Source organism: Pangasianodon hypophthalmus, chromosome 8, assembly GCF_027358585.1.
Source record: "Pangasianodon hypophthalmus isolate fPanHyp1 chromosome 8, fPanHyp1.pri, whole genome shotgun sequence".
NCBI lineage: Eukaryota > Metazoa > Chordata > Actinopteri > Siluriformes > Pangasiidae > Pangasianodon > Pangasianodon hypophthalmus.
In genome coordinates, this window is record NC_069717.1 from 560,826 (window position 1) to 588,325 (window position 27,500).

At 40.1% G+C, this 27,500-nt stretch overlaps 2 protein-coding genes across 2 annotated transcripts in view; both read right to left on the reverse strand.

Annotated features, from left to right (window-relative positions):
* Nucleotides 1-14,306, reverse strand: part of si:ch73-61d6.3 (occludin) — a 23,764-nt gene extending 9,458 nt beyond the window's left edge. Inside the window, exons 1-3 of the mRNA XM_053236246.1 lie at nt 14,110-14,306; nt 5,925-6,685; nt 4,735-4,896 (exon numbers count right to left, since the gene is read on the reverse strand). Coding sequence (XP_053092221.1) covers nt 4,735-4,896; nt 5,925-6,674 — 912 coding nt within the window. The 5' untranslated portion in view covers nt 6,675-6,685; nt 14,110-14,306. The remainder of the gene's footprint in view (nt 1-4,734; nt 4,897-5,924; nt 6,686-14,109) is intronic.
* Nucleotides 14,307-20,024: 5,718 nt separating this feature from the next.
* The window catches only part of kcnn1b (potassium intermediate/small conductance calcium-activated channel, subfamily N, member 1b), a 47,356-nt gene continuing 39,880 nt past the window's right edge, over nt 20,025-27,500 (reverse strand). The window contains exons 8-9 of the mRNA XM_034307001.2: nt 23,213-23,282; nt 20,025-23,050 (exon numbers count right to left, since the gene is read on the reverse strand). Coding sequence (XP_034162892.2) covers nt 22,748-23,050; nt 23,213-23,282 — 373 coding nt within the window. The 3' untranslated portion in view covers nt 20,025-22,747. The remainder of the gene's footprint in view (nt 23,051-23,212; nt 23,283-27,500) is intronic.

Consider the following 27,500-nt stretch of genomic DNA (forward strand, 5'->3'; position numbering starts at 1 on the left):
CTTCCGGAAAGTCCCGAGCTTCAAACTGCAGTGACTGTGATATTGAGCTGGAAATCGGTCACCTGGCCTGACTGTCACACGAATGTTTAAGAAATAAACTGAAACTGAAAGGAATTATTGTTTTATTTTCACACATTTATATTCAGCTTTAGTCAAAATGCTTTAATTTGCATCTGTGTGTAGAGTTATTCACTATTTCACTATTTAAATGTTAATCATTAACAGGTCACGCATGTCGACTTCACTACCTAATACACAATCCTCAACAATCTGCCTTCCATAAACCCCTTCACAGCTGTTTACTCTGCGTGTGTGTGTGTGCGTGTGTGTGTGTGTGTGTGTGTGTTCCCTTCTTTTTCACACACACGCAGATACATGATCTTTTCCTTTTCCTGGACTCAGAGGAAACGTCCTCTGTAAAGAAGAAACAAAAGGGATCTCGGTTCTTCCTGAAGATAAGAGCAAGGTGTGATGTTCAGTTTCGTGTTCAGTGTGTGGAGACGCTGTAAAGAGCGCGTCAGGAAAAGAAGCCTGTGTGCTGGTTTTTCTTCCAGATGTTTAAGCATGAGTTAATAATCTTGTTAATATATTCCTAGATTAAAAAGCTACTTTATCAGCTCCACCTTCTTATAAGTCATGGAGTAGAATCACTGCCTGCAGTCCGTCTGCAGCTGGGCACAATCCTTCCCACATCTGCGTCTGGACCTGAATTTCACAGATAAAGCACGTCTTGTTTTACAGGAAGGGAAACCGTCCTTTTTATATTTTTGACATGAAAACACAGAGGAAGTAGCTGCAACTCGAACCAGAGGAAGTGCTGATGAGGAAACGTTCATTTTGTTTTAATACAATAGAACATCATACCTTATGATACGTGTTCTTTATAGAGTAAAGAATAATAAACGACAGACGCATACATGTGCTAAAACATTAGAGGTAACAGTAAAAATCAATTTTTACCCAAAGATAATCACACTAACAGACCGTGTGCTTGTAGAGAAATCATCCACAGCGGGGTGGTGTGATGCGGCTCGACACACAGCGGCGGCACTGTTCAGTGCTGCAGTGCTTTATTCTGCTTATACCACAGCCATTCACCACACATCATGCGTTTTAACGGTTTATAGTCAGATTTAATGCTGTGGAACGTCTGAGAGACGTCCTGAAGATGCCCGAAAACGTACAGCTTTACTTCTGACTGCTACAAAGCGCTGACACTGGAGACTCCTTCCATACATGTTACATAAACATCTCCTTACTCCTTACAGAAAACTTCATCATATCAATGATTAAACTGTACACGTCCCTGTGACTGAGCTGTTACTATAGAAACCATAACGTGTTAGAGCGAGCGCATTAATATAAACCTGTCGTTCATGTTACAGCCGAAATTACATGAAAATAATGCACACCTACTGACCAATCAGATTCAAGAATTCAACGATGCTGTGGTCTAAGATGAGATAATTCAATACAGTATTATATAACAGGATATAATATATGATATGAGACAATGATATCAGTCTATATTAATCAGATTTATCTGAAATTCAGCTTGAGCTCAATTAAAAACGACGTGAAATGTAAATTTCCTTCTGTAATGTGACGCAGTTCCGAGTGAAACAGGACACGTGGCCGGGAATAACGCTGCTTTTATCCAGGTTCATGTTATTAGAACAATTTTGTGTTTTAGGTCATTTTGAAAAATAAATCCTGTATATTTGTGACCAGAAGGTAAAAAAGATCCCTTTAAATATGATATAATAAGATTTTTAATGTCAAATGTATCTGAAATTCACCAGCAGCACCATATAATGTGGGAAAAAAACTCCAAAATAACTCCTAGTACACACTCACACACACACACACACACACTCACACACACACACTCACACACACACTCACACACACACACTCACACACACTCACACACACACTCACACACACACTCACACACACACTCACACACACAGTAACAAATTATTATTTACTGCATAATGGAATAGTTAAAGACTTTAAATATACTCATTTACTGAACACAGCTCACAGTCTCACTGTTAAACATAAGCCGTGTGTGTGTGTGTGTGTGTGCGCGTGTGTGTGCGCGCGTGTGTATGTGTGTGTGTGTGTGCGTGTGTGTGTGCGCGCGTGTGTGTATGTGTGAGTGTGTGTGTGTGTGTGTGCGTGTGTGTGTGTGTGCTATTGATGGAGAAATTCCTGGATGTATTTTGTTCTTCAAAGACTTTTTTTTCCAACTTTTCTCGCCAGCTGCAAGGAAACACCCGCAGTCCCGCTGCTTACACACACACACACACACACACACACACACACGCACACACGCACACACGCACACACGCACACACGCACACACGCACACACACACTCACACACACACACACAGCAATCAGTCCTGAGTTAAATGTTAAATGAGCACCTGTAGTGTGTATTTGACACTGATGTGCATGTGACATCACTGGTGTTAGATTTACACTTAAGGTGTTAAATTAATACCTGTCTCCTACTGGGGAAACACACACACACACACACACACACACACACACACACACACACAAAACACAGGTCTGAATATCTGTTCTCTGATCTCGTCAGGAAATCTCTTCTCCTCCTCAAAACATGCACAGAGTCACAGATCCACACCCACACACACACCTACACACACACACACCTACACACACACACACACACACACACACACACACACACACACACAGACAGACACACAGACACACACACAGACACACACATACACCTGGTTAAAGTGCTTTGATAAGTTTTGTTTATTTTTCTAATCTCCCACTGTTCCACTCCTTTCTTCTCGTCTACTCTCCAGAGAAACAGAACACGGTGAATAAACGAGTTTCCACAGAGCCAGAGACCAGAACTCAGATTCTCCATCACACCGTTCTCTTATTCAACTCAAAACCAGTTTCCACTGAAGCCTTATGAATAATAATAATAATAATAATAATAATAATAGAAACTCTTCACCCCAAATGCACACTATCATTTGATTGAACACAAACGCGGCTATAAATCTGATTGTGTTAAACATTTAATAAGTAAAAAATATGTGATATGTTTATCATTTTAAAAATAAGAACAAAATCTAAAAAAATTACCATATATAAATATTAATATATAAATATTTATAAGATTAAAGTGGTTTCTGTTATTACTGATGGCTGTAATGGAGTGAGGAAGCCGAGACTGTTATGATTTAAACTTTTACAGGTGAGCGAGAACCTGCTGAAGGACAAAGCTAAAGGTCGTGTTTATCACCTGGGCTTAAAAGCCTCGACATCGGATACTCTCTCTCTCTCTCTCTCTCTCTCTCTCTCTCTCTCTAGTTAATGATCAGTCTCAGTGAAACTGTGCCAGCCTGACACACACACACACACACACACACACACACACACAGTATGGGCTGCTAGGTGTGACTCCGTCCAGCTTGACCCTTAAACATCCCGACTTCTGACTCGACTGTTTAAATTTCAAGCTCTTTTTTTTTCAGTTTTCGACGAGATGACATCATCAAAAAGAGCCAAGCGTAAACACATTCCAAACTTAAATAAAAACTGTTACACGCAGTGTGTAAGCTGACACTGGAGGTAACTGTAGTGTGTGTGTGTCACTCCACACCTCTCTATACAGGTAACAATTACGCTTTAACAAGCAGCAAACATTTAAACAAACAGGAAGAGTGTTTTAGCCGAGAGTGTGAGTCAGCAGGTACGCACAGCGTGTACGTGTTTCTCTAACGAAACACAGATAAGATAGCAGGGAGAATATCCAGTTACACCCTTTTCACCCCGTAATAATTCTCTACGTTAACAATTAGGCACAATCATTACGGTAAGATCCCGACCGGACAGCTGCGCCCATACTGTACCACTGCTTTAATATCACAGTACTGAAAAATTGGTTACTTAATTTACATAAAGCTCCAGCATGATAAAATATATACAGGCACTGGAGTGTAGGAATACAGGAATTCTTTAAAGGTGCAATAGGCAATTTTTTTATTTCTTACTTGTACAAATAAACTGGAAAATCACGGTTTAAGCCAAGATCTCAGGACACAAGTACGGCCTGGCTGAGAAAACCCGATCAGAAAACTGCGTTACGGTCCGGAATGCTCGTTTGTGTTTGAATAAGCCTCCTGTCAGTCATTTTACAGACACTCCTTAATGCCCCTTTACTCCGCCCTCATGCTAACATGCTAATACCACAGTTCAGCGCTCATAAGAGCTTATTACAAGGAATAAAGGAGTGCACTCGTGACTACACTTATAAACCATTACAACCTGGGTGTTTATAGTGTTATCCTTGCACATGCTAACTCTAGTTGAACCATTGGAGGTTCTGGAGGCGGAGCTTCGTGCTCATGGGCGGGAATAAGGGCGGGCTCATGGAGGCATTTTTAATTTTTTTTTTAATTGCTTCATATCGCATTTCCTTTGTGCTTCTTGCAACATTTTTTTTTTAAACCTCTTTAAACACATCTCAGATTCGTTTTTAAATACTGATTATTACGTTTAGTTTATCTTCCTGCACTTTTATTCTCCTGTTTCATATTCCGCTCTCCTATCCTGAACACGTGTAACGGAGTTCACTGTTGCCTGGAAATGAAAAGTGAAAAGCGTTTTGTTGCAGAAATGGCGATGGATAAATCAGTGCAGTGGGATTTCTGACCCGAGTGGAATGTAAACATACCCAGTCCTCCACGTCTCTGCCCTCGGGGCCGCCGGTCAGCGGCTCGTCCCAGTACGCGTTGTGTTTTCCGTAGCGCCAGATCTTACTTCTCGTTTTATAGGAGAAGACCGCAGCTACGACCAACGCAATCACCACCAAGAAGCCACACACCATCGCCACGGCCTGAGAGAGAGAGAGAGAGAGAGAGAGAGAGAGAAATATCCAGTAAACATAGTCTTAATGACACATCTTAATCAGAGACATGGCTTATCTATAGGAGGGAATTATTTCTGTATAAAGCTCCGAATGAAGTTAAAGTTTCTCTGTAAGCGTAGCAGATGAGCGCTAGTTCAGATTATCCTTCACACCATGGACGCGTTTTCTTTACAGTAGAGCATCGAATTAACACAAACACTGGTTTTATTTTATTAATCCAACACATCAAAATAATGAATTAAAAGTGTGGTAAAACCTCCTACATCTCACACACGTTACAATTTCATCAGTGCGATTTAGTGACTCATGACTTCGTTAACTGTTGGAGCACGACTTACAATATGCTGGATCAAGTGCTATTCTATGAGCTGCTGAATATTGAGTGTGGAAGCCATTTTGTGAAATTAAACCAGTGATTAATGTGATAATTACAACTAAGACTATTCATATAAGGCTCAACATATTGGAAGCATATGTATCTACATATTATTTTTTTCATTTTTAAATAGTTTCTCATTTTTATGTTACAGCAAAGAAAAAAATGCTATTTCCTTCATCAGTCTGTATTTTCTATTCCTGATTTTTTTCAGGTTTAAAGCTGAGTGTTTGTGTTTAAAGGCGGTGGTCTAGACGCTGTTTAAAAGCTCCCTCTTCCTCCTCTTCTTTTTCTTCTTCTGTCTCAGATGCTTCTACTCACTCGAGAGAAATCTGGCAACCTCAGCGGTGTGAACTGAACACAGGTGATTTTAATAATCTGAATGTGAAAATCCACTTAAGCATCTGCGCAACCCGACTCTGAATACCAGGAACTTTCCTCAGGGAAATACTGATGTTATGTTAAAATATAGTTTATTCTTCTATTTACTTTTGTGACTATATTAGCCATGGCTTGCTTACAGACCAGATCTGTGCTTTCATGAAGGGTTTTGAATCACTGGTGGAATGTATTTTAAGGCGCTAATATCAGTGACAGAGTAGAGAAGTCAGTGGTTTACCTCCTGAGGATCGACGTAGCAGTAGTGATAGAGGTACTGGTTGTAGAGAGGGAATCCTCCGCCCACTCCCGTCACACTGTTCCCATACAGGCTCTGACACATCATCAGCATGGGGTTGTAGAGCGCGCTGGCCGAGCTCTGAGCCATGGGGTTCACCCCTACGATGTACACGATACTGATGATGCCCTGCAGCACGGCCAGGATGACGGAGGACACCAGCACGATCAGGTAGAACTTCCTGCTCCGGATGGCCCGCGTTTTGGAGAAGGTAGCCACGAAGATGGCCAGCGCCACGATGAAGTTGATGGCAGCCATGGCGATCATGGCGGTTTTAGCGGAATACGGGCTCACGTAGTTGTAGCCTCCATAGTACCCGGAGCCGTAGTACCCGGATCCATAGTACCCGGATCCGTAGTAGTTAGACCCGTAGCTGCCGAGACCGTACCCAGAACCGAGGCCATATCCGGTTCCGTAGCCGTACTGCATATCCCAGACGAGCGTCGACGCAACGCAGGCGAAGATGCCGAGACACAACACCACGATGACACCTTCCATGATCTTGACGATTCCGGGAGGAGAGGTCCATTTGTAGAAATGTTGTGGTACTTCCTCTTCTATATAGTACGACCCGGGAGGAGGGGGGTAGGGGTCGAACTCGCTCTGAGGGGGGAGCAAACTGCCCTGGGGTCCGTAACTGTTTGTCGGAGGGCTGTACATGGGGGGGCTGTCGTACGGCTGTTTCTCAAACATCGCGGCGACACCTGTTTAAAAAATAAATAAATAAAAAGTAAATTGCTTAATAGAGTTTTCCCGTGTTGCTAAACAGAGAAAAAACTGAATCATCAAAATGGAACAATGGATTCAAGTAAAACTTCACAAAAACAAGACCAACAGAGTTAAACATAAAATAAATCTCCGCTCGTGTGACTTCGTTCTTCACTTAAAAACAATCAAAGATAAAATAATGTATGGCAGATTAATCCCATAATGGGAATTCTGTTCTCTGAACGCACCTGACATCCGGATTAGTTTAGTCGGATTAAGTTAACTGAGATATCTGTAAACAAACATTCATCTAACTTACAGCCTGAAAATGACAGATTTTTTTTCTTTTTTTCTTTTTCATTTTTAGAAATTTTAGAAATTAGAAATCTTTGTTGTATGGAGTTTGACAGCTCCAAAATTTTATATATTTGAAAATATAATATATATGCATAAAATAATAAAGTATATTTTTCCTGTGGTACAGTTAGGCTAATAAACACACAGCGTCTACTTTTCCCTGGAAATCCTGAATACTTCAGCTTTGGCCTAATTTACATAAAATCTGCATTTTTGAGATTTGTATTTAAAGTTTTTTTATCCAAAAAATCTCTAAATTTTAACCTGTAGTTTCAAATGACGTGTAAAATTAAAAAGGTCAAATTTCTTAAATGAACCACAATAAAAAAAAAAAATTTAATGAGGTGTTTATAATTTTAAAACATGAAATTCATAGTCAAATACTTTCGCCAGCTTCTGAGCCAAAAACTACCAAAACCTGTTATTATCAGTTATTAAACTCTAATACACTTTATTTTTAAATTAATTTACTCAAATAATCACTCTTTACTAACAAACATTCAAAGAAAAATTCTTTACTAAGTACAGATTAGTGTGTTCGTATTGCCTAAAATGAGTAACAATTTTATAGAAAGCATTTTAAAGAAAGAATATTAAAGTAAGAATATTAAAGAATTTTAAAGAAATAAGTTGAAAGTAAGAAGTTTAAAGTAAGAAGTTTAAAGTAACAATATTAAAGTAAGAATTTTAAAGTAAGAAGTTTAAAGTAAGAAGTTTAAAGTAAGAAGTTTAAAGTAAGAAGTTTAAAGTAAGAAGTTTAAAGTAAACCACACAGCGAGGAGGAGAATGAAATCTATGACATCATCACGATTTGGACTGAACAGGATGTTTTCAGTGCAGTACTCTGACTTTTGGACTCCAGCGTAGTGACCGAGATAAACAAAGCCCAAACTGAAACTGTTCCAGATCTTCCGCTGGTATTCGAGCAGCCGTGTGAGGTAACGGGAGACGGAGACGGCCGTACCACCGCTCTCTCGGTTTCTACACACAGCCAGTGTTTTGTGTCCTGAACGGTGGGAGTGCTCCCTCAGAATAGCCCATTGTCCACCTCGCAGGCTGAAAAGACCAGATTGTGCCGTCTGTATTTTTTTTCTAAGATCAGAGGAAACTCACGCTACGCTGAAAACACAGATTTTCTTTTAGCGGCGCTGCTCAGAGAAACTTCAGGACAATATCATTCAGGAGCGTTATTATTAAATACACTGACGAATCCTAAGCTGTTTGGGGTGGATTATGATTTATTACTACAACACGTCTACTGAGAGACTTTGGCCACCAAAGCCTGAAGGAATGTGGTGTAAAATATTTTAAAATGTTTAAAGAGTTATAATAAACATTCAGCAATGTTTGAAATGAAAATAAAGATAGAAATGAAATAAAACAGCACTTCAAAAAAAAAAAAAAAAGATCTAAACTGATCAGATGCATCTGAGAACTGTCCTAGTGGGTGTGGCCTAATATTCTAATGAGCATGCTTGATTGACAGCCTTCAGTCTGAGACTCCGCCTGCAATACCACTACTGACATAACGAACTGCGAGGATTAGGACTATCTCAAGCCCCGCCCACATTTCGTTACTGTTGCTTTTACAGCAGCCCAAAGCTAGTATTTTCTTTTAAATGTCTTTGTGTGTCATTTATCGGCACATTCAACGTTTAAAATTCAAAATACGTTCACAGGGAATGTTACGTTTACATGCAGCCGAATAATTCACTAACAATCCAACTGAGAGATTAATCAGAATAAAAAAAAAAAACAGAGCTGCGATTAAAGAAAATTATTTGAACAATTTAGTAACAATTTTACAGAAAGCATTTTAAAGTAAGAATTTTAAAGTAAACCACAGAGAGGAGGAGAATGAAATCTATGACATCATCACGATTTGGACTGAACAGGATGTTTTCTTACGTTCTGTTTACGTCAGCGTGATCCGGAGATCATCTCATGCAGAACACACTCTCGCATAAACACGCACATTCTTCACAGTGCACTTTGAGGTAATAAGGAGATTTTTTCTCCATCTCTGCTATCGTATCTGTAGCTATCTCGCGAGCTAGCCGTCCTCCTCTTGGTGGATTTCAGATGAGTGTCGTAGCAGCGCTCACACTCGGAGATTTTCTCACAGCTTTGCCGTAGGCTGTGTTTCGCAGTGGCACTAACTCGCATCACGCTACGCGTTCGATCTCAGCTCACGCCCGGAGAGTTCTTTTACGATGTGCGATTTTCGCGTACGAAAGCAACACGGAGCTGAAGCTCACACAGTGTAAAGCTTTGGGCTGCGTGTAAACAGTTCATTCAGAATCCATTGTAATGAATTTATTCAGATTGATGGAAATCTCTGCATGTAAACACAACCACTGAGGATTTTGGTAAACATGTTGAAAGCATGACGACGGTTGCTAAGCGGTGATTTGACGGAGTGTCTCTAGTTTAGCGAGCCTCGAAAAAGACCGTATTAATAAAAGCAGAACGTGGCAGGAACATGAACCTCATTAGAGAGCGTTACGGAGTTAAGCTCCCTCAGGCCTCAAAGACTTTTCAGGACGGCTAAATAAATCGCTTTAATCACACAAATCATGACTTTTCATGTTTAATCATGCAGCTCTGATTTAAACTTCTGGTATCTCGACAATACTCTACATCCTCGCTGACCTGCTGTAAGCTTGGAGAAAAACATTTGTTCCATTTTCTACATTTATCTCGAGCTCTGCTGTGTTACTGGAAGTTAGGAGAGTTTTATGATCTGAGATAAGGTTCCTGATTATCAAAACTGTGCATAAAATGGCCACGTTACAGCACGTGACTCATAAAGTCAGTCAAGAGGTGAGATTTAACCTGAACAAATATCTCTCTACATGACTTCACACTTCAGAGAGAAATCAGTGATGACATCAAACGTGTTGTTGAACTTAGGAATAGTGTAAAAATCTGGGACATGTTCTTCATACGAGATTACTGAGACAGCTGGATCACACAGTCTTGATATATCATCTTTTTTTTCAGATAACTTAATCCAGTTAAACTGATCCAGTTCCGAGGTTTGCGTAAACAACCAAATTCACACTGAGAATGATCAGGATTAGTAAATCTGTCTAACATCGTTTTATCTTGGTTTTGTTAAAGTGACGCACAGAGAACAAAGGCCCAGGTTTACTTTCTCTACTTTATCGACCTGCTACAGTGACGTTGTCATGGTGTTGTCGTGAATCAGATGGTGAGAGTGTTATAATGCGTTATAAAGGGCTGGGAATTCCGCACAATGGCGACTCCAGAGGGGTTTAAATTTCACTGGTCAGAAAAAAAACACAACAGATTCACAAAGAACCCCTGAACTAAGCAGCCAAACTGGATGGAGTTGTCCTGAGAACACACACACACACACACACACGCACACACACACACACACACACACACACACAGTCCAGTTACCATGGTAACCGTGCTCAGTCAAAGTGACTTTTTGCTACAACAAAAGCGAGTGACTCTGCGGAGACGGGGAGACTGTTACTCCACTCCGTCTGCATTCCTGCGTCAGCCGGGCGCGGAGCGAGGAGATATTACAGCAACACGATGATCCATCAAATATTAATCTCCTCATAAAGTACAGAATTACAGCAGGTCTGCTGCCTCTAACCACCTCCGTTTAGCAAGGAAGCTAACATGTTAAACGTGGTAGTGTGTGTGTGTGGTGCAATGTTGACAAACCGTCCGCCAATCACAACTCTCCTCCAACAACCAATCAGAAACAGATCCTGATAAGATCAGAGGATGATTAACACAAACTCTACAGGGAAAAAAGATGAGCTGAAAATATACAAGGTGACCCGGAAGGTAATAAAGCGTTTAATATCGTGTTTAAATACAAACAAGCTAATGAAGAATGAACCATCGTCTAAAAGAGAACCAGTTCAGGTGCAGATCTTCTCCCTGAGGAACTCTCCCAATCACATCTGCTCAGCGGGACTGCGGTTCCACTCACGTACAGGGTAGAGGGGTGCCAATACTTTGTGCAGCGCAGTATATGGACTACAGTCAGCATTTGTACACCTGTGTAAAGGTGAAACTGATAAAATGGATAAAACGGCACAAACGTGACGATGTGAGGAAAATTTCACAACACGCAGCACACAACTGAAGCGACGGCTAAAGTTCCACATTTTTATTAACATTTACATAAAAAAGAACGAGGAAGTGCAGATAATAATAAATTTAAACTTTCACGCACTTAGCTACATGATACTCTGAGTAACAATAAACTGAAATCAAATCAAATCACTTTACAGAAACTTTAATGCGCACAGTTTATCCCACAGCGCTGCTGAATTCCGGATTCTGATTGGTCAGAAGGAGTTGATTAATTCTCTTTTACGCTATCGTTTCTATAGTAACAGCTCGTTCACAGACTTGTACAGCAGACGCTCCACTAATAAGACACAGATTAAAACCATTGATACGGTGAGATTTTCTGTAAGGAGAGTGTGCGTTTATGTAACATGTATGGAAGGAGTCTCCAGTGTCAGCGCTTTGTAACAGTCAGAGGTGAAGCTGTAACTGTAAGTTTTCTGACGTCTTCAGGACAGAGGAGTTTACGCTTCTTTGCGGTTTCTCAGTAACATGCAGAACAAGCTGCGTTTTTATTTTTTTGTCTTATTAACTTCAAGAGAGAGAGAAAGATGAGGCTGTTGAGGGAACGAGTGTTTATAGCTGCTATGCTAATGCTAGCTGTTAATGCAACTCTAAACTATAAAGAAATTGAGATTGTTGGTAAATTGCAGTGGTGTAAGAGGAATAAAACACTCAGGGACGTGCTGTTAGAGGAAAATAAATCAACCTAGGGGTGGTAATAGTAACTCCGCTTCATCTCACACACACACACACACACACACACACACAGTGTTTGCTATTTACTCATTACATTATATATAAATACAATGCAATATAAACATATTACGTGTTTATACACAATATGATAATGATTTCATATATATATTCATACTGTGTGTATAATTATTAGGCAAGTCGATATTCTGATCAAATATCTTTTCATTATATTCTTAATAATTACTTTCATAAGTATAATCATTTTAAGGTGAGGTGTAATCGTTGATGAGGGAAGGTGAAGCTTAAAGAGAGCGAACACCTTACACTCAGACGCGCAGAATTATTAGGCAGATTTTTACTACAGGTAAAAAAAAGAAAAGACTTAGCTGAACACTGAAAAGTCAAAACTTACAAAATGCTTATCAGAGGGATGCAGCACTCTAAAAGCTTTTAAACTATTAAAGCGTGACCATCGGACAATCAAACAGTTTGTTAATAAAAAAAAAAGGCGCAAATTAACAGCAAAATTCTTCTGCGAAGAATTAAGCGTGAAACCATCAGGAACCCTTTAGTCTCCGATGCCACCGTGTTCCAGAGTCTGGAGAAGTGTCAGGTGTCAGGTTCTCCGAGACTGGGCAAAGGGAAGGAAGACTGAAACACTGAAACACTGAAACATGACCTCCACTTAACAAAAATCACAAGCTGAAGCATCAAGATCAGGCCATAAAATACACAAAGAGGGACTTTTTGAAGGTTTTATGGACAGATGGAATGAGAGCGAGTCTTGACGGAGCAGATGTCTGGACCGTGGATGGATCACTGATGGACACAGAGCACCACTTCGATCAGGAGACAGCAAGGTGGAGGCGGAGTAACGGTGTGTGCTGCCATCATTAATGACGAGCTTTTTGGGAAGCAGATGGACTGAAAACGAGCTCTCAGAGTCTCAGAGCTACTGCCAGTTTCTGGACCACGCTTTCTTCAAACAGTCACACGAGAAGAAGTCAGCAGCGTTCAGGAAGACCATGATGCAGGACAACGCTCCATCACACGCATCCAGGAAGGCTTCAGAGAAGACACAATAACGACCTGCACTCGTTCCTCACCTGATTAACACGCATCCATGTTAAGAAAGAAAGCGTCTTCCAGAAACTTACAGTAGCTCTGAGAGTTCGTTTTCAGTCCATCTGCATCTAAAGCCAAGTGAGAACTCACGAGCCCTTCTCAAGCGCGAGGTTTACAGAGGGAGAAAGCAGTGTACGTGTCTGAACAGCATCTGGGAGGCTGCTTCAGCTAAAATTAGTCCAGAACAAAGAAATTCTACAGACTTGGAGACTCACGAACGGCTCTGAAAAGACGAGTGGCCACGCTGACCACGGGATACTCCGACAAGCCAAAAACAGCTACTTGTCTGATGTTGTACTTTTTTTCTATTATTTATATGATTAAACTTTCTTGTTTACTGTTACACTCTGAAATAAGTGGAGAAAAATCCTTTATAATAATAATTAAATATAAATGATAATTGCCTAATAATTGTGCGCACAGATATTTGAGAAAGTTCCTCTGAGAGAGACAAATCTCACTTCTTTTTGTTAAACGTTTTTTTAAACAAAATAAAGTTTGTGACTCACTGATAGCGCTGATTCTCTGCAACAGTAAAATTAATCATGAAAAACATAAATTATGCAGTATGTGTGTATATATATATATATATATATATATATATATATATATATATATATATATATATATATATATATATATATAATATTAACAATAAACAGTATTGCTAGATGTTAAAATGTTTGTTCTTTTACCACTTTGAATTTTATATTCTTTTGTGTCTTTGTGTGTGTGTGTTAAAATTTTTTTTTTTTTTTACCACTTTGATTTTTATATTCTTTTGTTTTTTATATATAAACGAATGTCTTTGTTGAGTTGTGTAGTTATTTGTTTGGTCACTTTAAAGTCAGAAAAACAAAAGTAAGTACAGTGATATAATTATTATCGTGTATCATAAACAACAATAAAACAACACTGACTATTTTGTTTTTTATCACACAGCACTAACACTAACACACTCTCATTTATGTATATGTGTAAAAAATACATTTACAGACGCAGTAAAATATCGAAAGTAATCTGAAGTAGATAAAACTGTCCACATTTGACTGCAGTAAGAATATAAACTATAGTGGAATAAGAGCAGACCGCCGCGCGCGCAGTACACCTGTCTTACCTGAGACTCTGTAATGTCCGAATCCGGCTTTTATTCCCTCCTTTAGCTCCTTTTAAAGTCTCTGTAGCTCCTTAAAGCCTTATAAAGTTTCTCTCTTCAGGTAAAGACGTTTAAATTCTTTTTTAAAAGCTGAAATAGAGAGAGATTTTCAGCCCTGCTCACTCACACACTCAGCGCACTAACTCTCTGTTATTCCTCTATTACTCTTACACACACACACACACACACACACACACACACACAGTAACAGGGCGCTCAGGTGGGCGGGCACTGAGGAACCCAAAATGGCGCCGATGTAGTGCACTAAGTAGGGAGCAGGAGCCGATGTTTCACTCTTTTTGAAACACAGCCATCAGCTTCACAGCGCGGCTTCCGCACCGAGGCTGTGTTACAAATCACTTAATACCACTAAACATTTAAATACCACTTAAACCACGACACAACACACCTAATGCGCTGTTTATTGAGGTTTGAAACACAACACTCTAACAATGAGACTGTTATAACAGCGCGAGGCACAAACTCGCTCGCGCGTACAAGCGGTGGCTAAACTGTTAGCAAGCGGCTCGATTTTTACCTCAGCAAGTGCCCTGTTTTATTATTTGTTTATTTCTTCTAATTTAAAATTTCTTCAGATTTTTATTCAGATTCTTCTTATCATTTGCCTTACTGAGTAAGTAGTGCGTGATTTGGGACTTAACCCACATCCCACAAAATAAATAAAGGGTTTAGGTTACAGAACTCAGTAGCTGAGAGTTAGGCGTGTTCCTATTGGACAGATTTGTCGGGAGGCGGAAACAGGAAGTGGTGCCATGGCCATGACACACACACACACAAACACACACACACACACACACATCTTATGCCCCTTTTTGGCTTCCATGGCAACCCCCACCACACCTGTTGAAAAACAAAACTCCAACATTGGTTCAATCAGACAACTTTCTCTTAACTCTGGTATATAAAGCTTTTTTGAGGCTCACAGTTCAGTCTGTAGCAGCACAATGGCCAGGAGTTCTGCTGCATGTGAAGCTCTGGACTTCATATCTGACCATGACAGTGATGAGGAGGAGAGAAGCCAGGCTGACAGTGAGGAGGCTTTAGAGGAGGAAGTATCAGAGGTTGAGGATGACACAGAGTACAACCCAGAGGAGGAAGACTCTGACACTGATGAGGAGGAAGACCCAGCTGAAGTTGTGGTCTCCTTACGGTCCATAAATGGGAATTTTTCCTGGATGTCATCCCCTCCTGAGAGAAGAGGTCGGCTTCCAAGTGAAAATGTCATCAGGATGACCCCAGGCCAACGCGATATGCCATATCCCGAGTGGATGACATCAAGTCCTGTTTTCACCTTTTCCTCACGGACTCCATTGTAACCATTGTCACGATGACAAACCTGGAGGGGAGAGGGTTTATGGAGACGCCTGGAAGGAGGTGGACCCGGTGAATATTGAAGCCTACGTGCGTGTGTTGATTTTGTGTGGTGTCTATAGATCCTGGAACGAATCTGCATCCAGCTTATGGGATACGGACACTGGTCGGGCAATTTTTCGTGCTCCAGTGTCTTTGCAGACCTTCCACATCCTGTCACGTGTGATTCGCTTTGAGGACGTTTGGCAGAATTGGGTGGAGCGCCTGCCACTCATTTACAAACCAGGTCCTGATATTACTGTTGATGAGCGTCTCGTCGGTTTTAGGGGACGGCGGTATCAAGCAGTATATGCCAAACAAACCATCTAAGTATGGTATAAAGATATGGGCAGCATGTGATGAGAAGACGTTATGCCTGGAACATGCAAGTGTACACAGGCAAACCGGCTGATGGTATTCCTGAGAAAAATCAGGGGAAGAGGGTGGTCCTAGAAATGACAGCAGGGCTACAAGGACACAACATTACCTGTGATCATTTTTTCACCAGCTATAACCTGGGTCAGGAGCTGCTCCAAAAAAAACTGACCATGTTCGGAACAGTGAGAAAAAACAAGCCTGAGTTGCCTCCTGCTTTTCTGACAACCAAGAACAGGGAGAGCTTTTCCTCCAGATTTGCCTTTACTGACACACACACACACACACACACACACACACACACACACACACACACATGTGTCCTACACCCCAAAGAAAGATCAGAACGTGCTCCTGATACAACAGGACTAAAGGGGCGTTGATAACCTTGATAAGGTATGTAACATTTTTTATTTCAAGTCTCATGTAATTGTTTGTATTACCAGATTGTTTTAACTGCACTACAGAAATAAGGCACACTGTTTGAGTTTGTGAACAATATGGAGTCAGTTATTTCCATTTGAATATATAAATATGTTTTAGATGTAATGCTGAATTATAAACAGTGCTTCTGTGAAACGTTTCATGTTACTATGCAAGACATTAAATATCAATTGTATGCACTCATAATGTTATTTACTGATTATTGCACTTTTGTAGGTTACTGGCACGTACTCCTGCACAAGAATGACGGCACGCTGGCCCATGGTGGTGTTTTTCAATATCATCGATGTGTCGCGTATAACGCCTTTGTGGTTTGGAGGGAGATCAATCCAGGCTGGAAGGAGGGCAAGAACTACAAGAGGAGACTGTTCCTTGAAGAACTTGGCAAAGGCATGGTGGAGCCCCTCATTCACGGGCGCCGACACCTTCCACGAACGCCATCCTCTGCTGCATGGGTGAGAGACATGCAAGCAACAGCAGCAACTTCCACGCCAAGCAGAGAAGGAGGAGGCACAAGAAAGAGGTGCCAACTGTGTGCACCAAGAGATAAAAAAACAAGCTTTGTGTGCCACAGATGTGGTGTATATGTTTGCAAAGAACATGCAACGACCTCAGTATGTTGCCCAACATGCTCATGAGAGGACAAAACTGAAGAACACTGGGATGACACTATGGCACTGACTTTTCAGAGCTACATGAGAAAATTGTAAATGTGTTCATACAGTGTATGGTTCAAGCATTACTTTTGTAATATAGTTAAGTTTTCCCTGTGTTCATGTGGGATTTTGTTTTCAATAAATAAATCATACAGGTCAGTTTTGACCCGGAAAACAAACGTTGTTAATTTGTGCCACAGTTTAGAAAATATAACTGGTTTCAAAAAGTGACTTTGGTAAACATTTCAGTGAAGTACTCTGTGATAAATGGTACAATAGGTTTCATCTTAGTATTTGTTATAGTCAAAATAATATCTATATAATGTTTTTTTCCCTAAAAAAACGAGTGGTATGAGCTCAGGTAAATGAGGCCTGCGGGACATACACAGCAAATACAAGTTCAAAACTTGTAATGTTCTCCAAGAGCTGAAGTTGATAAAAAGATAATCTGTGATAATCTGTGGTGAAGCTTTGCTTTATGCAGATATATAATTAAATGTTGCCTGTAGACTGGGACTTATAACGATTATAATGATTAACTTGCATCATAGCAGAGATTTATTACATTTATTTTACATATAAAATCTAACACTTTCTTCTTTTGTACATGCAGAACTAGCTGTTAGAGTGTTAGTTGTTTATCACTCTGTTATTCTGAGTTATATATTATACCAAAATTAAAACGATATTTAAAAAAAATATATAATTTTTCACCGTGATTAAAAAAACCACACAGTGTCTCACAGGGGAAGAAAAGCTGGGGAGCGCCAGCTAACCCTAACCCTAACCCTCTGGTGGTCATTCTCAGTAATGCAGCTTCACTCTCAGGAGGAAGAATAACACTGACATTTACAGATTTCTTCACTCGCCCTTTCCAATCACGTAAAACTATTCACTCTTATTTTAATGATGAAAATATGTGTTCACTGTGACCTTCATGTGCCCTTGGTCACAGTGAGAGGAAACTTTTGATGGAGTGGACTGAGACGGTAAACAGGTTTAATAATGAACAGAAATTGAGTTTAAAATAAAAGGAGACCTCTGCTTGAGCTGTAGAAATTTATAACAAAGCAATAAATAAATAAATAAATAAAACTATCAGTCAATCAATCAATCAATTCCCACCTCTATTTACACACTCTTTTCTTTCTCAGGTGCCTTTTTTTAGGTAAATTGGAACAATATTATTGATAAAAAGTCACATATAGTTTTCATTTCATTCATTTATTACTTATTTATAGTTTGTTTAATTTTAATACATTTTATAGATCCATATCAGTGTCTTAGTCTTATCTACTACTGACGTGTGGTTCGTCGATGAGCCAACGTGTATATATGAGCTGTCTTTTCTCTATCCTTTTTTGTATATTTATTTATTTATTTATTTAATCATTCATCAGTAAGCGCTTAAATGCTTCCATGAAAATCTCTTTTCAGCATCTGAGCTGTTCGTTTGTGTGAATCGTGAGTTCAGGTTAAATATAAAGGAATCTTTTTTAATAAAGTGTGAATGCAGGGATGTTTAAAGCACTTGTCCATGCACATGTACAGTGTATTTTTCATTTAAATTACATTTTATAAAATGCAGCATTATTTTGTTAATTAGAAGGTAGTGTGAGATTTCAGTGAACAGTTTCAGCCACAGTTTCAGGCAAAGCAGAACATGTCAGAAATACGGCTCTTACTGCTGAGGATTAAAAATGACCAAGTGGCCAGGACTGATTACTGTAATCATAATAAACTCAGACACACGGAGAACGCCGTCGCTGTTCTAAACTCTGACAGCTGAAGAGAAGGATTATAATTTAACGAGTAGAGACGCACAGGGGATCTCGGGATCTCTGGAGATGTTTTATATAAACACTTCCTGTCTTGTCAGATGTTTCAAAGTGCACAAGTCAGGTGATTTCTCAGATCATTTCTCCTTTTAATTCCATTACAATTTTAAAGGAGGCATTTGTAATATTTAGCGCCCTCTGCTGCCTTTCAGGCAAACTGCAGTAAAACCCCAAACCTTCACTATTCCAGAGACGAGCATCAGCTGGACGCCACAAACAATACGATGAAATTGTGGTGCAAACGGACGTCATGCACACGGCAGCTGGGAGAACTCCTCAGACCAACACGCTACACGACCAGCCTGTGATTGGTCGTTATAAACGAGGCGTGGCCGAGTCGATTCACTCCCAGATGGATGACTTTGCAGTTGTGGAAATTGTCGTGAGGTTTTTACAGCGCCGCCTGCAGGACTGGAGCACTCGTCCACACAACTCTCTCACACCTCGTCTCTGTGTTAAACATGCTGAGGCATTAACCGAGCACACATCCTCGTGTTGTACCTCGTGTTTCGCCTTTTAAGGGGCGGAGCTCAGCATCTGGGGGTGGAGATCATTTCTGGGCCAGAAAAATGTGAACATAAACCTGAAACAAAGACACTAGCAAGTTTTATGACGCAGTAATTCTACAAATAAATATGATTTCTAATTTATATTTAAATCCATGTGATTATTACAGTCACAGAAACACTTCAAACTTTACAAACTGCAGCTTTAATTGGGATCAGATTATTATTCATGTCCTGGAATTACAGATGGAATAATTGAACTATTAAGTGGTAATTTAGTTGTTGGACTTGAACTTGTGCCTGGAAATGAAATAATCCATGTGAATTTTTGTAAGAGTCCAGAAGCAACTAAAATGGCTGTTGCATGTCTAAACTTTTTACATCATTAAAAATGCCAGGATTCATAAATATTCATGAATATGTAATTAGGAAACGCCCCCATGCCCTCCATTCTTCCCTCCCCTTCCTACCCTGGTAACGCTACGTGATTAGCGAAGGTCTACTGCGTTACACCAAAATAGCCAGAGCCCACGTTAGCTTGTAGCTGGTTCGCTAACAGCTAGCAAACTGATTTACATTTAGTTAACAAACCTTGCCAATATATAATGTTGCCATGACAACGACCATCTGTGTATCAGTAACATGGGCTAAGATAGCGAGATTAGCACACAGTTTCCTGCTTGTGATCATTTCCAGGTGTTGAGTTTATTTAGTGACATCACAAACTGAGCTCAGATGAAGCTCCGCCCCCTGAGAAGTGAACAGGTAAGGATTCAGACTCAGTGACGAGACCCGGCCGGTTCTGGATTAGTGGATTTATTTCTTTATATTGGAGCCCAGCATCATGTTCATCTGCTACAGGTTGGTCAACAAGGCCGAAGACACACAGTAAAGGCAGTTTGCTTCTTCTCTTTTCTTTTTTTTCTTTTTTAAACCCGTAAAAAAAAACAACCACATCTTCGATATTTTTAGTCTCAGATACAGAGCTGGGAACCTAATCAGTTTTAATTTCATGTGATCTATGATGAAACCTGAATGGCAAATTAGTCTCTTCTTCTTCTTCATTTTCATCTTATTTTTTTTTTAATTCTTGGTGGTTTTTGGTCTTTGATCTAAAGGAATGCATGAATTCAACTATGCTGCCACTCTGTAGGAATTATTATAGTTATTCTCCTCTACAAGCTATAAAAATCCTAGATAAATCATAAAAAAGGAATCTTTTTGTTAAAAAAAAAATTAAAAATCAAGGAAGAGAAAGGAAGAAATGAACCTAAAGCCGTCCCATAGGTTAGCTCCGTCGTCTTTGCATTGAAACATGCATCGGTGGGTCGAACGTCCGCCGCGTTTCCACCGCCAAAGTCCCAGCGCTGAGCCGTGAGGACCCTTGGAAGCTCTGAGTAAAATGTCTCTGTTTATAGCACACACACCTCCGAACACCCACGTTTACCTCCATCATCATCACCATCATCATCATCATTGACGTCCAGCCTCTGAAGTCCTGCAGACGTCAGGAACGTGCCGATAATCAGATGTACGATAACATCACGATTTTCACAACCAACCAGAGGAACGCGATTCTGTGAGAACGCAATCCCATAATTCCCTGCACCGGCGTGATGATGGTGGCGGTCTGCTGTTTCACCTGCATACTGATTCATTATACAGCAGACAAACTTGTTGGACTGACTGTAAGTTACCATGACAACGACTATCTGTTTATCGCTAACGCTAGCTAAACACAGAGGATCTGTTATGCTAATCAGTTTTACACAGAAGCACACAGAAAGCTTCTGTCTTTTAAATGGAAAAAAAAGTGAATTTGGCAAAAATGTGTTCAATTTAACTGGAATTCAAGTTGATTTTTTTAGTTTATAAGATTTTACATATAACTAGCAGGCTAGCATTACGCTGAGGGGTTGTCACTGGTCTAGCTATACATGACTTGCTAGTTAACCAGCTACATCACGCTATAAAATAAGGAGTTAAACTTATCTAGCTGGCTAGCAATACGCTGAGGGGACAGTGAACTAGTTATACACAACTAGCTAAGTAAATTGCTAAAATGTTAGTTAGCTAGCTACTACCATTCTATAAAAATGAGGATAGCTAGCTCACGTTACACCGAGGGGATTTCATTATACTAGTTAAAAATAATATGCTTGTTTTTTTTTTAAATCACAGAATAAAGTTTATTTTATAGTTTAGTTAGCTAGCTAGTTATTTAGCTAACTCTATAAAATAAGCTTTAAAAATAAAAGTTGTGTTTATGTCAAGATGCTAATTCTGTAACATGAGGTTCCACCACGATCACCACGTCGTACTGATGGAGTTTCAAACGCGCATCCGTCACTCCAAACTTCTTTTTCATACAATAATATCGTGATAGTATCGTAAACCGTCATAAAACTATTGTGATGTAAAAACTTATCGGCACATACCTTAAAGATGTTTTACCTTATAAACTGTTTTTGGGCACTTGCGTACATTTTGTAACATTTGTACATTTGTAGAAATTAAAAAAAGAAGGAGAAATGGAAAAAAGGAATGTTTTAGAAAAATATCCCGAAACACACAACACTGAAAATAACCAGTGATGAAAATAAAAGGTAAAAGACGCAGATAATAAACCGTACGTATGCACACAGTGATTCGTTTTTCAAACCTGACACTTTTACCCAGCATGCTTTGTTAAAAAAAAATAATAAAAAAACAACAACAACAAAAAAAACAACAACCCAGGGCTCGGCTGTAAACTACCGCTCTTCATCTTCGTGTAAAAATACACCCGATATTTTCTGCTTGTTTTGGTTAGAGGACAGCGAGTTCGATTTGGACGATCAGTAGCTAGTGTGTGTTCTAGTGTTTTGTGGTTTTAACATTTCTAATAATTCTGCGTGTTTTTGATATTTTGGCGTTTTTTTTTTCTTTGCTCAGGTTCAGAGCTCCCAAAGGCCCGTGTGTTAGCCCGCGACCATCACTCTGTCCATCACTCAGTCCATCGCTCTGTCCATCGCTCAGTCCGGCGTCTCTCCATCATTTTGTCCTCTGCTGATGTCCTTCATCATGAGAAAAGACGACATTTTCTCAGCCAACAGTGTGTATTAGTGTGCGAGTGTGTGTATGAGTGTGTGTGTGTGTGTGGCCCCCCCCTCCCCACACCCTGGATCCAGTCCGTAAACTATACAAGGGCTTTTACAAAAAAGCTAACTTTAAACAGCCATACAATGGCTAAACGTAAACCATATGTCTACCATGAACTGTTAACTCATTACATTATTTTTATTTCTTTTTTTCTTCTTTTTTCGTGTCAGTGTGTTAAAGTCATTGAAGTCTTTTTTTTTTTTCTCGAGCCATGTTAGTCAGAGAAGCACACGCGTGTCTGTAATGTGTGTGTATGTGTGTGTGTATGTTAGCCGCTGTCGGAGGACGTGTGAGGAGCGGTGGACGGTGACCTCCGGCGGCGCACGGACGCCGAGCTGGTGTGTGAGGAGTGTGAGGAGTGTGAGGAGTGTGTGGAGTGTGTGGAGTGGTGGATGAGGCCGTCCAGCAGGTGGCGCTGCTGCTGCGTTATGGCTCGGTTCAGCAGCTCGGGCAGAGACTGGACGCTCAGAGCGATGGAGTCCAGCTTCTCCTCTAAATGACCGATCCGCTTATCCAGCTCCTCACTGCGCTCCTGCAGCTCCGACACCAGGTCATACATCACGTTCTGCGTCTACACACACGCGCGCACACACACACACACACACAGAGTGAGAATACATGTAGAAGGCAGAACAAATCTGCATATACAATAGAGGTAAGAGTGTAAAACAGCCACATAAACACACACACGCGCGCACACACACACACTCACACACACACTCACACCACGCACCTTGGCTAAGTCGACAAGTGTGTTGGCCTGATCGTTCAGCTTCCTCTGTTCCATCTTCACACTGCGCAGTCTGATCACAGAGACGTGCAGGAACCACAGAGAGAGAGAGAGAGAGAGAGAGAGAGAAAGAGAAAGAGAGAGAGAGAGAGAGAGAGAGAGAAAGAGAAAGAGAGAGAGAGAGAGACGGAAAGAGACATAGAGAGACAGAGAGACACACAGACACAGGGGTTGAAGAGAAAGAGAGTAAGAGGTTAATAAGAGGAGGAAAGACAGAAAAGGTAGAAGAGTACAAATACATGAAAGAAAGAGAGAAAGAAAATAACAGAGTGAGAGAAACAGAGAGACAGAGTGATAGCAAGAGAGATAGTGAAAAGAGAAAGAGATGGACAGAAAGGGAGACAGCGAGAAAGAAAGAAAGAAAGAAAGAAAGAAAGAAAGATGGAGAGGGACAGAGAATAGAGATAGAGAGAAGAGAGAGATAGAAAGAGAAGAGAGACAGAAATAGAGAGAGAGACAGGCAGAGAGATTGATATATAGAGAGAAGATAGATTCATAGATAGAGAGAGAGAGATAGAAAAAAGATGGAGATAGAGAGGAGAGAAAGGAGAGAGGCAGGCAGAGAGATGAAGAGAGAGAGAGAGAAACAGAGAGACAGATAAAAGGTGGGAAAGGAGAGAAAAACAAAAAGATAGAGAGAGATAGAGATAGATGGAAATAGAGAAGTGGGGAGAGAGAGAGATGGAGAGAGAGATAGAGATGGAGAGAGAGATGGAGAGAGAGATAGAGAGACAGAGAGAGAGATGGAGAGATGGAGAGAGGAGTCAGGAAGGTTCTTGACTACATGAAGTGAAACATGCAGACGTTCTCGGGTCACACATGCAAACTCACTCAGCCACAGGAAGTGAAACGGCTACGATGACGCGCCGCTAGCGCATTCAGACGTCCACAGAAACCACAACATTCCCCAGATATCATATTTATTAATTTACTAAACCAGACTATTTATTACATCAGAGGAGAACAGCACTTTACCATCTTTTTTTTAAATTATTATTATTTTTTAACATTTGAAAGGACAGAACAGAGAAACAGTGGCAGCTTCTTAGCAGAAATGCTAATAATTTCCGCTAGCAACTTGCTAACACTTGCTAGCAGCCTTAAGAAACACTTGTTAGCAATTTTATGTATATATTATCACATATAGCAAAGAAAATCAGAGTTAATCTAACCTAACCATTCATAAACCTTCATATGATGACATGGCTAATCAGCTAGTCAGTTAGCTACATAGCTAAACATGATGATTTTCTAATCGTTGCTAGCCGCTAACCGCTACTTAGCATGCTAGCTATGTAAAGTCAGTGATAGACATTATAATATATATTTTTGTTTCTCATTTCATATTAATATTTGAGGAAAAACAGACTTTATAAGCGGTGTTATTAAAACTGTCTGTTGGGGAAATACGAACAGATTTCTATTTGAAATAATCAGGAAGCTCATCAGAACGGGACGCCTGAATGCCGCTACATCAGCGCTCGACCTGCTAAAAGCTCCATCAGCTGCCATTCGCACTCCAATGGCAGTCGGCATGCTAACTGGAAAGAACGCATGCATGTTTGGTTTGAACTTTTCACCTGCGTGAACCGAAACAATGCATGGCGAGCGATGGAAAACATGCTCGATGCTCTTTCAGTGTTTAAAGGTTAATGACCGCCATCTCAAGGCTCGTTTATTGTAATAAAAAAAAATAATAAAAAACCAACGCCCGTAAACTTCTGATAAAAAGCCACACTACCGCTTTTAATCACACACACTGATGAGCTGATAAGAAGAGAAAATAAAACGAATGGAAACGATTACAGTAGCGATGACTGAGGTGCTGCTGACAAAAGCGCTAGCATTAGCCTCATTAGCCTCATCACAATGCGTATCGAAGGCGCGGAATGCGAACAGCAGACTTTTCCTCTGGAGGAAACGAGAAACAAAACCCGGAAAGTCGTGTTTGAAAAGGGCATGGGGAAAGTTTTCCGTGTGTTTACAGCACGGGCTAAAAAAAGAGAACGTCTAACAGTCTCGAGGAGACTTACACACGTCTTACACGCCGCTAAATACACGTGAGGTTTTACATCTCGTGCTGAAATACGTCACAGGCAGAATATAGCTTCCTCACAGCATTTACAAAGCTAGCGTGAAGTTCACACACTGCCGTATCACTCAGACTCAACGCAACACGAGCTAGCATAGCGCTGTAATCCAGCTGTTAGGAAGAAAAAACACTTCCAGGTGTTTGAAATGGTTGCGTCTTTTTATAAATAAATACTAGAAGTACGCAAAAATCCGCCAACAGAATGAGATCATTTCAAATATCTTATATTTGTATCTTATTGTAATCATGTAATGTGGAATATTACCTAAATTTCCTGATATTTTTTTTACATGAAATCATTTTTCCCAGTGAACGCGGCTGAACCGATCGGTAAAACGGTTTAAATGAGAAATAAACCCGAAGCGTTTTCAGGTCTTTCATGAGGAAGACATGGTGTGTTTTGTTTTCAGATGAGCTCTCAATTTTGGGAAAAGCCAAAATTGCTTCTGTTTGTCTCTGCACCCAAACCTCCATACTGCTCCGACACCGAACACACACACACACACACACACACACACACACACACACACACACGCTCACGCTCATAAGTAAACACTCTGTGTGTGTTACAGATGTTTATGTGACTGTTTAGCGTGAAGGTGAACGATTTATAGATGCCTTCAGTGTCTCTCAGCACAACAGCCAAAAATCTCAAAACACCCAAAACAGCTTTAGAGCGTTAGTGTTTCACATCCACTGACGGGAGGCTAGCTAAAGCTACGTTCAGACCTCCAGGACAGACAATCATTTCATACATCGATTAGCTAACTGTTAGCCTGCCTAGCTAGCAACAAACACATCAGCTAACCCAGCTAGCTAAAGTCCTCATGCAAAGATGTCAACAAACTAAACACTGTTCTGATCATTAAAACAGAAGCATAATATGATTTCATCAAAGCTAACTAACTTGCATTAGCTTGCTATTAACTGAGCTAGTTAGCATTTCAACTAGCTAATATGTTTTTAAACATGACTAGCCAGCTAGCATCTTGGAGTAGATTAGACAAACATAAATATGTAGCTAGCTAATATAAAGACACTCATGTCTTAAACTAAAGTGAACTAAACACTGAAGTTTATCTTTTAATGATTAAAACAAATTGTTCACTAAAGCTACCTAACATAAATTAGTTTGCAATTATACAGGCTAGCTAGCAATACAATACTGAGGTACATGAGTAGCTAGTTAGCTTATGTATTAGCTATAACTAGCTGGCTAGCAGTATTGGAGTAGATTGGATTAGCTATACATATGTAGCTAGTTCATGTCCTGATAAAATAATGCTTTAAATATGACTAGCTAGCTTGTTGTTAGCTACCATCAATCAGACATCACAGCATCACAGCTAACAGCCATTTTTAGCATGCTAACACCACGTGCAAATGAAAAAAAAAAAAACAAAAACAAAACAACACAATCAGGTGAAGGAGTGAAAGGCGAGGGCCGGTGTGTGAATGCAGGATCTCAGCGCTTAACGCTGTCGTCAGGAGAAGTTTATTTTCATGGAAGTGTAATGAGAATTTGTTTGTCAGGCTGATAGCGTAGCGTCGTGCTAAGTGCAGATTCAGATGGAGATCAGGTGCAGACCGGATGGATGGACTCGAATGGATTTGAAGCTGAAAAGATGCTTTTTTTTTTTTTTTTTTTTTTTTAAACATATTTTGTTGTTGTTTTTCATAGTTTGAGTGTAAATCCACTGAGTGTTTACAGTAAGTGAGCATCCAGCTTCAAACAGAATCATGTCGGTTTGAATATCATACGGACGGAAAGAAAAGGAAGATGAGTAGATAAGAAGTGATAATAAGACGCGACTTACTTCTGAGCTCTGCAGTGATTTAAGACAAAACAGACGGAACATACAACACAGTTTTAAAATCCTCAGAGTGCACAGAACACACACACACACACACACACACACAAATATCTTCCAGCTACACAGTAAAAGATTTTCAGTGTGTGTGTAAATGTGTGTGTAAATGTGTGTGTGTGTGTGTGTGTGTATAAATGTGTGTGTAAACGTGTGTGTGTGTGTATAAATGTGTGTGTAAATGTGTGTGTGTGTAAATGTGTGTATAAACGTGTGTGTGTATAAATGTGTGTAGAAACGTGTGTGTGTATAAATGTGTGTAGAAACGTGT